Source organism: Pleurodeles waltl, chromosome 1_2 (genome assembly GCF_031143425.1).
Source record: "Pleurodeles waltl isolate 20211129_DDA chromosome 1_2, aPleWal1.hap1.20221129, whole genome shotgun sequence".
NCBI classification, from domain to species: domain Eukaryota; kingdom Metazoa; phylum Chordata; class Amphibia; order Caudata; family Salamandridae; genus Pleurodeles; species Pleurodeles waltl.
Genome location: NC_090437.1, coordinates 396,369,456 through 396,385,116, shown reverse-complemented (window position 1 = coordinate 396,385,116; position 15,661 = coordinate 396,369,456). Strand labels below are relative to the sequence as shown.

Genomic DNA, 15,661 nt, shown 5'->3' with positions numbered 1-15,661 from the left:
AGTGTTAGGGGGCCCCCTTCCAGTACCCTTCGAGGGAGCTAATGGCACTGCTTCCACTGACTGGCGGAAATGTCATAATACGACTGGGGGGAGGCTGCCAGCAGGATGGCAGACTCCTCCCCACGACTTTGGCAGTTGGCTGGTCTCCGGAGAATCAGGGTGTGGAGACCTGCGGCGCCACGCTGCCCTTTGTTCGAGGGCTTCCAGCTGCCTCAGTGGCGTGTATTGCTCTGACTCTCAGCTGTGGTGATGACGGGCGCCATATTGCGTAGGCCCTTTCTGGGGCGACCGCTCCTCGTTTTTTCAGCTCTGGAGTGCCTCCACCACTCAGGGGACATCTCACCTTAGCCAGTCACCAGCTCTGATCTGTTATCCATGTGATTGCTGCCCAGACAAGTCGTTTTGTGCTTTGTTTGTATGTAATGTACATTCACTGTGGGCACTGTGTATTCTCAGCACATAACATGAAAAAGTATTATGTGACTTATGCTCTCTCATGCATTCGAAGGCCAGTGGGTAGAGCGAGGCAAAGTGCTTCACGGATTTTATTAAGATTAAAGTCCTCTGCCTGGCTTTATGAAGTTGTGCCTCACTATGTTTCCGGAAGCTCTTCTTCCAATCAGCTTTTTAATGAGCACCTGTCACCACTGTCTGTCCATGCAAATAAGGCTGTGCTTGGACTGGCAGCTAAATTAGTGGCATGGGTCTTTGCAGTTGTACACCAATGGAGGAGAAAGGCCAGGAGGCTTTGTCAGTCTGCGCAGTCTTCAGTAACCGGGGTCCCTTGTTTCCATCCTATCTGGGACATTGGAGCTTGAGTACACGTATATTGATGTAGTTCACTTGTGTTTGCAGACACGTTAATGTGGAAGGCCTGAGCTCTTTGCTGTGCATACAAACAGTAGGACTGTGTTCATGGTCCCCAAAGTATATTTCCTTTCATTTTTCATTCCTTCATCAGTTAAGCTGCAATGTGCTGTATGTTTTTGATGGGTATTAGGGAGTCCTGTTAGTAGAATATTGCCATTGTCAATCCTCGACATTATTTGTGCTGTTTGTGCCACTAATAATAAGGACCTGATTCAGATTTTGGCGGACAGGTTACTCCGTCAAATACACGACTGAGTGCATTGTATACTAATTCACTTGTATTTAGATGGGGGATATCAGTCATGTTTGTGATGGAGTAAACTGTCCACCAAACTCTAAACCCGACCCTAGCTTCCTTGCAGTATACAGATGAATATATAGTTTTATAAATGGACTTAGTCATATTTTTATCACACAATGACCAGTCTCACACAGTTACTGGTTAAGGACTTTTGTTTGTCCTGAAGCATACAGCAGTTGAAATCTAGGGCACTTAAAGTTGCAACGCTTCGAATAAATTGCTTGCATTTACTGTCTCCTATGCTTCCTTGGTCTAAACGTGGCAAACAGACATGCAAGGGATGTCTCATTTACTGACCTCTCCGTAAAAGTTTACTTTTGGTGTAGCACCAGCTGACGTGTGCCAACCAATGCTAAATCACATTTATTGTTTTTTATGGTTGAGAACTTGCAGTAGATTAAATACTCACGATATCATCAGTGATATGTGTCAACCCATCTGATTGAACTTGAGGAAATATTTCAATACTAAAACAACATTTTATAATTGCTAGTTTCAATCAGACAGTCAAACCTGATTGAGAGACATTCTTCTGAGATGTTTAATACTCACGTGGACACAAAACATGTCAGTAGAAGCCCACTAATCAATGTGCAAGGCAGGCAAAATTAGATTTAGAAAAGATAGCCGATTAGGTGCAATTTAAGATTCTAAATACGTCCAAAAGTAGATCTTACTGAAAATATTAGTATATCAGGATGGCCTCCGTAAATAAAGATAGCACACAATTATACATAATACTTCGATGTGATTTTTCTTTTTCAGTTGTCCAGATATGAAAATGAAACCTTTGGGCCCAATGCTTCTTAATGGTCTCACAAAGCTGATAAATGAATATAAAGAGGTAAGTTATTTGAGTTTGACGGCACATCAAAGTGGCATTCTTTAAGTTTCTCATTGTCATCGCCTGCCTTTTCCATATTAATCTTACTCTGCCTTTTATTAAAAGTAAATGATTTCCATAAGCCCTCTTTTCCATTGACCTTGACCTAGTGTTAGGCACAGAGAAACATCGTGTTTGTGGAATGTGTAGTTGTATATACATGTGCTGTGCATACTCCTGCCATCTAGTGTTGGGCTCAGATGTGTGCAACTTGTTTTTCTTAAAATACTTTGAGCCACAAGGTATAGTGACCCCACTTATTACTGGTTATGCACATGGGGATCAGCTCCATTGTTTTTCTGCTTTTGGGCTCAGCAATGTTTGAACAGAGCTCTGGGTTCACGCCTCGGTGTGCGTCTTACTCGCCTTCAAACTTCTCCATACCTGTTGGATATACCGTCATCTGCAGAATATTCTGTAATGTCATGACCTCTGACCGGTTCATCAATCAGGTTCTTTTCGACACTCGTTCGAGGCCTGCCCCTCTGTGGACCATTAATCTCCATCTTCGGACCACGGGAACGCATTTATCATAATGGAAAGGATCCATTTTTAGTACTGCTCATAATACAGAGTCATAGACCTCAAACAGGCTTGCAACCTCTTGCAAGGCCTGTCACACCTTCTGCTCCAAAAAGAAGCTGCGGTACAACTGCAAGCTGCATTTCACTTGATGCACCATAGAGCAGTAAAAAGGAGATGATACTGCCTACCTCTTTGGGGACTGCAGCACCAAGTAGGATGAACAACCAGGACCCTTGGCCGATCAGGCTGTTCACTTGAACCCTGAGCCAAGGTCACAATCTGAGGTGGAGGAAACACAGGTTGTCAAAATCCATTCAAAGAGAATATTAACTGCGAGTACCAATGCTCCTCTGCCTCCATCCCAGCATCACACTCAGGGCGCGCACTGCCCCAGAAAGGGGTTGGGTATCAAACCAAGAAAGCAGTTGTCAACCTACCAAAATGTCACTGCCCATGGTCCATGCTTGGCACCAATACAAAGCTTTGGATCAGACATGGGTCCCTTGCTCAATGTGCCACTAGATTCAAGCTAGCCTAGCTGATGAAGGGTGATACCCTGAAACCGGTCCTAGGATCCCTGTTTCAGGTCCAGGGAGGACCTGGCTTGGCAGTTCGGGGTGGACTGTTCCCATGGGGAACAGGGTCAAGACTGATTTGCATATGTCTGGGTCCAAACTGGGGTGGCATGGTGAGCAAAAGAACAATGGATTAAACCCAGATCTGTGACTGGGGGTGAGTGTTTGAAAAGTTTCAACACTTCGTCCATCATCCTTTTGTGTCCCTCAGACACCTATTCAGCCTTTGGCACCAAAACGGCTGCTGAAGACCTGGCATCCAGTGTCAACAACATCTTCCATGCCAAGCACATCCTCTGCACTAATACCGCAGCCAGCCTCTAAGTCGACCTCTAGCTCGAAAAATCCATTGGTGCCAAAAACTCAATTGGTTTTGGCAGGGCAGACACCATCTTTGGCGCCAAAGAGGCTGTTTCCCACAGCTCTGTTGCCCACAGCTCTGTTGCCTTTGATGACCAGGAGCAGCTGATCTTGCAGCACCTGCAGCAGTAACTCAACTCCAAGCAGATCCAATCCCAGACTGGCAGGTTCCTCACACAGCCTTCACTCAAGCTTTGGACACCATTTCTCACAAGAGGAAACTGTCTTTTGAGGAGGCTCTCCCCTTTTGGAGCATGAAGCACCGGGATCAGGGCACTAGTCCACTTCCAGCTAGACCCCTTTCTCCACTTCCTCCTTTCCCTCCACCACCACTTCTATCTTCTTCTCCTTGAACTCCTCCACTTTTACTCCCCTTTCACCCCTCATCACATTCTCCTCGGGTTCCCCAAATTCGGCATTCAGGCGGTTGTTGAAATAATTCCTATTCCTTAGGATAGTGGTTCTTAACTTGTGGTCTGAGTAGTCAGCTCCTCCCCAACCCCAGTTCCGCAAGGCCTACCCAGGGGATCGGCAGCTGCTCAGAAAAGTAAATAATATTAACAGATTAGTAAAGCGTATATAAATAATGAAGTAAAATTGAAATTGTTTAAATGTTCTGTAAATGTGAAGGAATTTAAAATTGGAGACTAAAAATTAAATTATTATTCTCAGATTGATTCTTGGGAGTAGTGTAAGTGTATCAGTTAGAATATATTGTGGATGATGAGTGGCCACAATGGACTTTAGAAAAGTTCCAACCTGCCTACTAAAATTCATATGTTGTTTTTTAAATTTGTTTCTGAATTAAATAAAATATTTCAACATGTGTGCACTTGTTTGATGAATGGATGTTTTTGTATGTTTTGTGTGTATTGGTTTGCGGTTCAAATCAACAAAACTGCTTGGACCGGCGACCCCGGCTTCCAGTAATCACTCCGTGCGGAGTCCCTGGATTCCAGTAATGATGCAGTGGGGTCCCCGATTTCCAGTAATGATTATGTGGGGGTTCACAGAAGTCAAAAGGTTAAGAACCACTGCCTTAGACACTTATGAGGCCCTTCTTGACTCCATGCCTAAGTATGATTCCTGGGAAGATTAGGATGCTAATCCACTTGGGTTCACTGACCCTTACCTCTATCCTGCCAAGCTGTCATCTCCAGACAACATTACCTCATAACACAAGGCCCTTCATCTAGCTTCCGCCTTCTACAAGGTGGATTTACGTGAGATCCCATAGAACAAGGATTATCTAATGGAGAAGGTCTCTTACATACAGTGGTAGCCAGCGTCTCCTTCAAGATGAAGTAAGACATTCATTTGAAAGGGGACCATAAAGCCTGTGACGCCTCACCAGCGCAGCAAAGGAATGTATTCCCTCAACTTTCTCATCCCCAGGTAGGACGGGGTCTTTAAGGCCGATGCTCAGCTTCAGGCCACTGAACAAGTACATCCTGTCAGAGCACTTCCACATGGTGACATTCTAGGATGTCATTCCCCTACTACAACAAGGCTACTTCGTGGCTGCCCTCAACCAGAAGGGCACCTACTTTCATATGCTGATCGATCCTGCATGTTGCCAATACTTACGGTTTTTGGTAAGTGGCCAGCATTTTCAATTCAAAAGGCTGCCCATCGGGGACACCATGGCCCCCAGAGTGTTCACACAGTGTCTTACTGTGAAAGCCGCTCAGCTCAGGAGGACTGGCCTCCACATGTTCCCTTATTTAGAAGACTGGCTGATTAAGAGCGCAACCGTACACAGTGTTTGGCTCACACCAAGACCACCATAGACCTACTACATGGTCTAAGGTTCAACATGAGTACTACAAAATCCCACCTCCTGCCCCTAAAAAATACAGACTTTCTTGGGGGCATTGCGCATCCCAGTCAACTGGAAAGCCTATCCCAGCCCTGCACAGATCCAAGCTTTCCAATAGTTTATCCCCCTTTTTCAGCCAGATCACCAAATAATGGTAAGAAAGATTATGTACCTCCTCAGCAAGATGGCCTCCTGTATTGTCGTAGTTTTCCATGCCAGGTTACACAAGCACCCTTTGCAAGAGTGCCTAGCTGCACAATGGTCTCAAGCAGGTGGTTACTGAGAGGATGCTGGGTTGATCTGGAGCCGCACCAGTTTCTCTTTGCTATGGTAGAACAGCAACATTCTGTTGCTGGGTCTGCCCTTTCCCAACCCAGTTCCATCACAACCGGTGCTTTCCCCTCACAGGATGGAGACACCTTTACAGGAGTTTGACTGTTCAAGGTATGTATATACCCTTTCAACAGGGTCTCCACAACAACCACCTGGAGTTTATGGGCAATAAGCTGACACCCAAAAGCATTCATTGTCACATTCAATACAAAGTGGTACTCATTTGCATGGACAACATGACTGCTGTGTTCTCCCTACAGAAACAGCGGGACAGACTCACCACAGTTGTTGGCATTAGCACAAGGCATTTGGCAGTGGGCAGTCCGTCACAGAATTCATCTACTAGTGCAATACTTACCGGGAGTGAAAGACCACTTTGCAGACCTACTCATCAAAGTGCAGCAACAAGTCTGAGTGGAACCTCCTCCCACAAGTCCTTCTCCCATACTTCTATCGTTGGTGTTTCCCGACATAGACCTCTTTGCCACCCACAAAAATGTGAAATGCCCAAGCTTTGCCTCCAGGTACCCACACCCAGATCCGAGGGCAGTGTACTATAGATTAACTGGTCACGGGTAGTTTCCTATGTTTTTCGGTCTCTCCAATTTCTTCCGTTAGTTGTTTGGAAGCTTCGACCAACATCCCTTAATCTCATCCTGGTGGCTTCACAATGAGCCAGACAGCACTGTTTCACCACCTCCTCGACCTGTCACTTGTGTTCCACACAAAGCTGCCCAAGTGTTAAAAGTACGGGTCCCTTTCGGTTTCCGCCCCAGAACACCTATCCATTTTGACCAGATTTTGTTAAGCTTCTGAGGGCTTCCTCTTGCCTCAAAGATGGGCCTCTCCATCTGGGCACACCAATTCACTCCCCTCCTTCATTGCGAAAGCTTGGGAGGGACGCATGCCATCCTGTGTTGTGCAGTGTCCCTTTGCAATCATAAGGGCTGCCCCCAACAATTGTCTGTCTGCTCTGGAACCTCAAATCCCCTCCATAACACCCAACAAGACCATCTTGGGAGACATCTCCAGGGTCACCCCCACCACCGTTGATAGCTCTGTTACCACCTGTTCCCAGTAGCGTCTTGCAAGTGGACAGGACCATGGCATGTGAAAGAAGTCTGCTGGGGAGCCATCACATCATCCACTGCAGGGTCCGGAGCGGAGCGAAGCCCAGCACAATGCATAAGGTTAGGTATGCACCATGCAAAGTAGTACATTTACCAGTCTCAGTTTAGACAAAATTGTGATTACTCACGGCGCCATCAAGGCATCTCGCCAATCATCTTCATCCATGGGCCCCACCCATGTTTCCCATCTACTTCTCAGGGAGCAAAGCGACTCATAGGTGTTTAATACTATTGAAAGATATATTTGGGAGATTCATCCTTTGCCCAATACCCACATCAGCACCTTTGCCTCCATTGTACTAAACTCCAGAATTGTGGTGGTTGCTGGTATGTGGTATTTTAGTGCGTGTTGCAGTTGCAAATATTTATGAAACTGGGTGTGTGACATTGTGTATCGCTGTTGCAGTTCCTGGAAGGAAAGCATATGGTCCCTGTTACTCACGTCACCCAGCACAGTGATGCCAATTGCGTCCCATCTTGAAAAGCCTACTAAACGCGCTTGCCTCTCCCAACCAGGTCCCTCTCCAGAGCGGAGTCATCTGTGTTAACTCCTTCCCATGATCACCATTCTGGTTACCTCCTGGAAATTCTGTGACACTGGCCGCATACACCAATCCGGGTCTGCCCATCCCCGGTAAGCCAGTAGTGGAGCACAAGAACCTGAGAAACTAGGTAATAGTAGCGTATAGTGGACATCCCCAACCCGCATTCGTACATGCTTCGCTGACATATTTTTTTGCCTAATTATCTCATCTTATTCTGCTAAAGGAAGGCTGTATTTAGGGCTTCCAGTTCCCCAAACCACTGAGACGATAACTGTATTGGCAGATTTTGGAGAAGGAAAAGAAAGCCGGGCAATACCATAATTTTAAATAAATCAATGCACCCTAAAACATTAAGAGGCAGTATGCTCCACTTCTTCAAGTATGCCTTAACTTTGCGAACCAGAGGTTTGATGTTTAACGCCCATGTTAGGGATGGTTCCAGTGCTATTTTGATTCCCAGGTATGTGAAGCTGAGCCTCCTTAGAGGCAACTCAGATTGCCTGTCAATCACCTCTCTGTACCCCGTCACAGAACCAGAAGCGATTTCTTTGAGTTAATCGCCAGTCCAGATGTTTCTGAGAACAGAAGCAGGAGGTGAAGGCATCTGGGTCCACTTTCCTTCGGGCTGGACAGATACAGCATCACGTTGTCTGCATACAATGCTATATGGTCTTCCTCCCCCTGGGGCCAGCACAGGCCTGTCACCAGAGGGTTCGCCTGGAGCACGTAGGCTAATGGTTCAATATCCAAGGCAAAGAGAAGAGGGGACAGCAGGCAACCCTGCAGTGTCCCTCTACAGATAGGAAACCTCCAACACTGTCCCGTTAAATAGTACCCTGGCTGTGGGGGAGCGATACAATAAATCTACCATGTGCCGTAATGTGTTGCCAAAACCGGCCTTGACCAGGACCTGCCGTAGGTATGCACAGTCAACCGTGTCAAACCCTTTTCGAAGCCTATTAGAATCAGTGAAAAGGGTCCCCGAAGAGCATGTCTATGTGCCAGTATGACGTTCAGTTGTCTTATGCAGTGCCTAGTGCTACAGGTTGGCATGAAACCGGTCTGGGTGAATCAGAGTCCCTATAACCCTCTGCATACGGTTCACCAATACTGTTGCATATATCTTCAGATCCTCGTTGATCAGCAATATTGGTCTGTAATTTGCACATGACAGGGATGGTGGGTTAGTCTTGGGAAGGGCCAACACTGTGGCCTGGTCCAGGGATTCTGGGAAGGTGCTCAACTCCAGCGCTCCCTCATGTAGGGCCAGCAGTCGGGGCCCTAGGAGGTCCCTGAACCTGAAATAGAATTCCTTGGGATATCCATCCGGCCCTGGCACCTTCCCAGCCTTCAGAGCCGAGATAGCATTTTCTTATCTCTTCCAGCGTGATGGGTTGATCCAATGCCTGCAATTTCTGCCTCGGGATGCTCGGCAGGGCCAATTCGTGTAAGAGTGGTTCCTCTATCTCTGCTTGCGGCATGGGTGCTGTTGCATACAGCAGGGCATATGATTGCGCAAAGGCTGTTGCTATCTTCGTATGAGTGGTGTGGGACAGTCCTGCTTTATCAATCACTTCAGGTATTACTCCTCCCCCCCCTCCCCCCCCCCCCCATTGGCTTTGTGGCCAGCCAATATAGCAATTTACTGTTTTTGTCACCCCACCCGTAGACCCTCGCCTGTGATGCGCGCCATAACAGTTTTGCTGCCTCCATAGATTGTGCCCTTATTGCTTCCCTCAACCAGATTGAGGGTACGCTCGCCGGCTTCCTGTTCTCCCTGGGCTGTGCGTCTTTCTAATTGAAGCGCCTCTCTGATTGGGCAATATTTGCTTGTCTCGCCCTCTCCTGCGTCCGTAGGAGGGCTCAGGCTTGACTCCTTATTGTGGCTTTCCCAACTTCCCACAGCAGCGCATACGTGCTCACCATCCCCTCGTTTAGCTCGAAAAAAACTGACAATCTCTTCCCTCAATTTCTCAGCATATTCCTTATTCTGGAGAAGCCAGGCATTTAGGCGCCACACAGGACGTTGTGCTGGGCAAATTGAACCGATATTCAGGAGGATCAGAGCATGATCTGAAATCCCCCGAACCAAGATCTGTCTAACCCTAGGCAGATCAGTCGCTGGCATAAAGACCATGTCAATGCGTGCCTGCGTATGGTGCGCTGCTGACGTGTGGGTGTACTGCTTAGAGCGTGGGTTCAAAGTCCTCCATACCTCGTATAAGCCCAAGTTGGACACTCACTGCCTCAGGGATGCTTCGCGCCTACACCTAGTCTCTGAAGCTGTACCGGTAGTGTCCAGCACTGGGTCCAGAACCGTGTTCATGTCACCCCCCACAATTGTACATCCAGGAGGCATCTGTGCCACCACTGCTGTTACTTCCTCAAGAAAGCCGCCAAGAGCCGTTCGAGCCTCATAGACTCACATCAGATTTAAGGGGCGACCAACCCCGTCCCATCTCTGCCAGCGCTATGTATCTACCCTGCGGGTCGTGCCATGTTCGATCTAACACCATCGGAAATCCCCTGCGCAGCAGTATCCCAACACCCCGGGAGCCACGTGTGACCCCCCACGTGATATACTCTGTCAAATCCATACTGGGCCAGAAAGGGACAAGACATGCCCAACATGTGTGTCTCCTGTAGGAAGAGAATGGACGGTGGAACCCTTGCATATAGTGGAGTACAGCTGTCCACTTAATTTTATCTAGCAACCCATTAACATTCTAGGAGACTACTCTAACCGTAGTCCTGGGATGAGTCTGCCTGATTTACCAACTGGGCCTGTGGCCCATCCCATACCCAATTTAGGTGTCCTTTCGTACCTCTCATCGGCAACTGGATTACCTGGGACTTTATGGAATACCTACATATAGTCGTGCCTATGTGACATCGCAAACCGCAAAATATTATCCATACTGCAGCATTCATGTAACTAAACATTCCCCAACTCCCCCCGCCCTACACTTCTCCCTCACAACCAGAAGAAGCATCTGTCGCCCCATGTGTCTTCCCAATCAGCAACTAAGATACCTCAGCTTGGAGTGGTTGACCCCTCCATATGTTAGGATAAAAATCTCTCCTGTTCAGCCAATACAAAGTTATCTCTTATCTCTTTTAACGCAGTTCATTTACACTAGCGGCGTTTGGCTCAATCTCTCAGGTTGCAGGTCTGTTGTGTCGCTGTCTCCTCTCGGGGCTGGAGACGCATTCCTGTGTTGCGCTCACTGTGATGCCGAATCATTCATACTTGGCGAGTGGGAGGCAGGGCCCACCTCCGTCCTCCGCCTGTGGGACCTTGTATGGGATTTCTTTAATCGACTGAGCTTCAGGCCCTGGGATCTGTCCGGGCCTACTGCGAGCCGCTCCCGCGGGGAAGTTGGGCGTTCATCTCTTTGTTCCTCTGTCGCCCATTCCCACTCAGTTTCGGGAGTCTCAGAGAAGTGTATTTTTCCACTGAACATCACCTTGAGGCGGGCAGAAAAAAGGAACATGTAGGAAATTTGAAGTGCCCTTAACTTTTGCTTTACCGGCTCATAAGAGCATCGACGTGGCTGCCCCTCTCTAGTATAGTCTGGGAAAATCAATACCTTTGTGTTTTGGTGCCGAAGATCAGCATGTTTGCAGGTTTCTTGCAGGATATGGTCTCTGTCACGGAAATTGAGGAAATGGGGTATTATGGCTCTGGGTGAGGTTCCGGAGGAGGGCCTAGATGACAGGTCCCTGTGCGCACACTCCAACACACTCCACAGCAAACCACGGAGTCAATTTATCTATTTGCACCCACAATTTCAGCCAGGCCTCTAGAAAGTCTGCTTTCCCTCTGCTCCTTTAGGAAAGGCCACAAATCTTAAATTATTGCACTGTGACCGGTTTTCTGCATCCTCAGCATGTTGAAGTTCTGGTGAGTAGGCGGTTAACTTTAGTTTTCAGCTCCCCCACTTCGTCTTCTACTGCAGACACATGGTTCGCCGTGTCTGTGACCCGGGCGACGGTGCCTTTCAAGTCCTAACGAAGTAGAGTAATGTCGACCCGTATTTCGCCTATTTTACTTTCCACAGCCGCCTGGGAGGTGTGAATAGCCTGCAAGATTTTGTCTGTCTCGACGCCAGCCATTGCAGGCTCTCCATTGGTGTCTCCATGGGCACCCACAGGAGTGATACATTTGTCAATACTTGGCTGGGGTACCAGCAGGTTAGGATGTTTATCCTTTCCCATCGCAAGCCTACTTCTTGTACCTGCTCTGGCGATCTGACTGGTCTGTGAACCTCAAAAGACCTTTCTTGTCATAGTCTTCCCACGGTTTGGTGTGCTGCCACTACCCCTTAGCCACCGGAGATCAGCTGGTGCTGATGTCTCTACTGTGGGGGAGCCCCTGCGCTGTCTGCAAGTTGAACCCTCCTCGGCTCATACGAGGTGCCTCTTGTGTCCCGGGGAGCCTGTGCTTCTGATGCGGGATACTCCTTCAAAAGTCACCCTGTGAGCACTCCATCCCTTCAGGTGCCTCCTCCCCATCCTGTTGCTCATACGTCTCCCCCTCCGGAGCCAAGGGCCCTGGAATCCCGGACAGATCCTCCTCTGCTCCTGGGGCAATGTCATTTTCTCCCGGCTTTCTTGCGCCCCACTCAGGACCGTAACCGTTCCTTCCTCAGGCCTCTTCCACTGCTCGGAGCTGCCCTCCTTCCACCACTCACAGCCGCCCTCGTTCCATCTTCCCAGCTGCCTTACTCCTTATGCCTGCTGTGTGAGGCCTGCATGCCTGCAGGGCATACCTCCTTGCTGTGCCGCTAATTCTGTCGCACTCCACTGTTGGGGGGGGGGGGGCCCTCTCGTTGCTCGTCTCTGCTCCTCTCTGCCTGAGGCCCCAGCCGCCCCATGCCTTCGGTGCACTGAGGGGCGCTCACACTGCCAGCTGATGTCTGGAGCGGCGCTGATACCCGCTACCATAGCACAACTGTAAGCATGTATTCTGCTGCTGCTGCTGAAAACGTTTGAGGTCTTAGAAAACAAGCACTGCAGTAACTTGAACATTTGAATTGTTTACTGTTACTTTAAGTTAAATGTCATTATCAAAAACCAATAAAAAAATATGAGCAGTAAAACAGCAAAGCATTAATTTTATACAAAATCTCCTTTTATCATTTTCTCAAATATAAACAAATTGCAAATGATTACAGTATAACTCGTGTTAAAATTCCTTACAAATCATGAATCTGAAGGTTTCCTAAAAATAAGAATCAATACATTTCTTCTAGGTTTAATTAATGCTTCAGAATAGGGGTTCCCCAACCTCTGGTCTGGGGAACCCTATAGGTCCGCGAAGCCTCTTCACGGGGTCCGCGACTGCTTAGAAAATTCTCTATTATTAATAAAGTGTATATATAAATAAAGTGACTATAAAATTGAACATTTTAAAATGTACTGTAAATGTCAAGGAATTTGAAATTGGAAGCTAAAAATTAAATCACTATTCTCAGATTGATTTGTGGGAGCAGTGCAGGTGCATCCGACATTATGTAGTATGTACAATGTGTTGCTTTGACTCAATTTTGAAAAACTCCAACCTTTCTATAGGAAGCTGGCCTGGTGTGTGGCAGGTACCTAAGGTACTTACACCGGGTCCCGGTATCCCCTATTAGTGTAGTGTAGGCAGTGTCTAGAAGCCAGGCTCTCTAGAGCAGTGGTTCCCAACCTGTGGTCCGGGGACCCCTGGGGGTCCGTGAAGCCTCCTCAGGTGGTCCGCGACTGCTTAGAAAATTTGATAACAACATTTTAGGTCCCCAGCTTTCAGTAATGACTCAGTGGGGGGGGTCTCTGGATTCCAATAATGATTCAGAGGAGGGGGGGGGGGGGGGGGAGGAGTCCCTGGGTTTCAGTCATGATAAAGTGGGGGCCCACAGAAGTCAAAAGGTTGGAAACCACTGCTCTAGAGGTAGCTGTGGATGAGCAGCTAAGGCTTATCTAGAAGTCATGCAAAGCTCATGCAATACCACTGTAGTCACACAGTACTTACGCACATGAAAGAAAACACTCAGTGTTACAAAAATAAAGGTACTTTATTTTAGTGACACAATTACCAGCAATAGGAGGTAAGTAACACACTAGATATGTACACTAGTAATCAGAAATATGCAAAAAAAGTGATAGAAAACAGTTAAATAGCAAATAGGCAGTAGTGACCCAAGGGGGAACCCGAACCATATACTAAAAAAAATAGAATGCAAATACAGGACCCCCACCTAGTTAAGTGGGATTTGTAGAAGGGAGCTGGGGGAACTAGGAAACCCGAAAGGTAAGTACCACAGTGTCCCCCAGCCACAAGGAAGAAAGGAGTAAGTTACTGGATTTTCCCCAAACCAACCAAAAGGAAGAAAAAGAAGGTAATGCAACACACAGAAAACAATGCAAGAAACCAGCAGTAGATTGCCGACGAGGAAGACCTGTGGAAGAAGGGGACCAAGCCCAGAAGTCACAGAGTCCAGTGGGGGCAGGAGCCACCACCCACCCAACTGTGGTTTCAGAAGTTGGTTGACGGTAGGACGAAGACGATCAGGAATGCAGCCCTGGAGCAGGTGGAGAGTTCCTGGAGGATGTAGTCGACGCAAGCTGAATCTGAGGACCCACCCAAGAGAGAGACCCTAAAAAGCCCTGAAAGGGGGATTGATCACCTAGCCAGGTGAGCACCTATCAGGAGGGGGCTCTAAGGTCACCTGCCTGACCTGGCCACTCAGATGCTCCCAGAGGCCCCTGCCCACCTTGGATTCAAGATGGCAGAACCCAGGTACCCTCTGGAGGAGATCAGTGCACCACCCCTGGGGTGGTGATGGACAGGGGAATCGTCACTCCCCTGACTTATGTCCATTACATTCATAAAATGCCGTCCCTGCACCCACGAAGTCCAGGAAAATGGAATTGGAGCTCGTGGGGGCACCTCTGCTAGTGCAGGGGTGCTCTCGCACACGGGTACTTGCACCCTGCCCTCTGGGCTAGGGGGCCTACCATAGGGGGTGACTTGCAGTGACTTGGAATGGCAGGCCTGCAGATACACTTTGCATGGGCTCTCCATGGGTGGCGTAAAGTATGCTGCAGCCCATGGGGATCCCCTGGTACCCCAATGCCCTGGGTACCATATACTAGGGACTTACATGGGGGCACCAGTAAGCCAAATGTGGGGTGTGCATGGTCCAAGCAACCAAGTTTACTGGGGTCCTGGTTAGCAGAATCCCAGTGAACAGTCAAACACACTGACAAACCGGCAAAAAGAGGCTACTTTCCTACACATCCTATTGAAATTATTATTTGTTTTTTATTTATATTTGCAGAATAAATAAAATGTTATCGTTTGTATATGTGTTTGATGAATGGCTTGTTTTTTATATTTTTTGTGTATTATTTGGTTCGAATCATCAACACTGTTTAGGCCAGGCACCCCGTAATCCAGTTATGACGCAGTGGGGGGTACCAAGATTCCAATAATGATTCAGTGGGGGTCCCCGGGGTCCAGTAATGATAAAGTGGGGGTCCACAGAAGCCAAAAGGTTGGGGATCACTGCTTCAGAAGATAACACAGTGTGCTCTTTTTGGCTCAGTGGACAAGTTGCATTTTTAGTTCGCTTTTCAAAGCACCCATAATCTCCCATAATGTTTTAATGTCAGCATCGAGTACTTTATTTCTGTACTTTAATAAAGTAAAACTGAGATTAATATTGAATCATATTTAGAGAAAATTAAACACCTAAGTCCACTTCTGACTCAGTGTTGATACCTCTTTTCTTGATAGATTAAGCCTCTGAAATATCCTTAAATTCCTAAACCTCAACCCTTTGTTATTAATATTCTGGTACTCCTTGATCTCACTTAATTGCAATTCACACTGCTCTTTAGCCATGATTGACATGGACAACATAATTCCAGAGGAAAGACTGACCGGTAGACTGCTTACATTTATTAATGTACTAGCATAGGAAGATCAACTAGGATTTAGTCCATGCCACAGGACAACCTCTAGGATTACATTCTCTCTTTAAGTTACTCGACCGTGTTCCACATGCTATGGCTAGATTAGATGCTTACAGCACTTGACACTTACAATTGGTTATTATTGTTAGAAACCCTGAATTATTGTGACTTGCCACCACATTACTGTACTACAGGGTAAGAGTGAAAACAAACTGCTGGGTGTCACTGAACTGAAAGATATGTAGGGATACAAGACATGGATGCCCTCCTGATCTTTGCCATGATTGTGGAGCCTTTTGCACAGTTACATAAGCACAGATTCATGGATTCTGGACACTGGATTGTGTCCTTTGACTTGCAG

At 47.4% G+C, this 15,661-nt stretch overlaps 1 protein-coding gene across 2 annotated transcripts in view; it reads left to right on the top strand.

Annotated features, from left to right (window-relative positions):
* Positions 1 to 15,661, top strand: part of ECPAS (Ecm29 proteasome adaptor and scaffold) — a 790,558-nt gene that overhangs the window by 130,566 nt on the left and 644,331 nt on the right. For both annotated transcript variants that reach the window (XM_069240017.1, XM_069240008.1), the window contains exon 11: positions 1,937 to 2,015. In XM_069240017.1, coding sequence (XP_069096118.1) covers positions 1,937 to 2,015 — 79 coding nt within the window. The remainder of the gene's footprint in view (positions 1 to 1,936; positions 2,016 to 15,661) is intronic.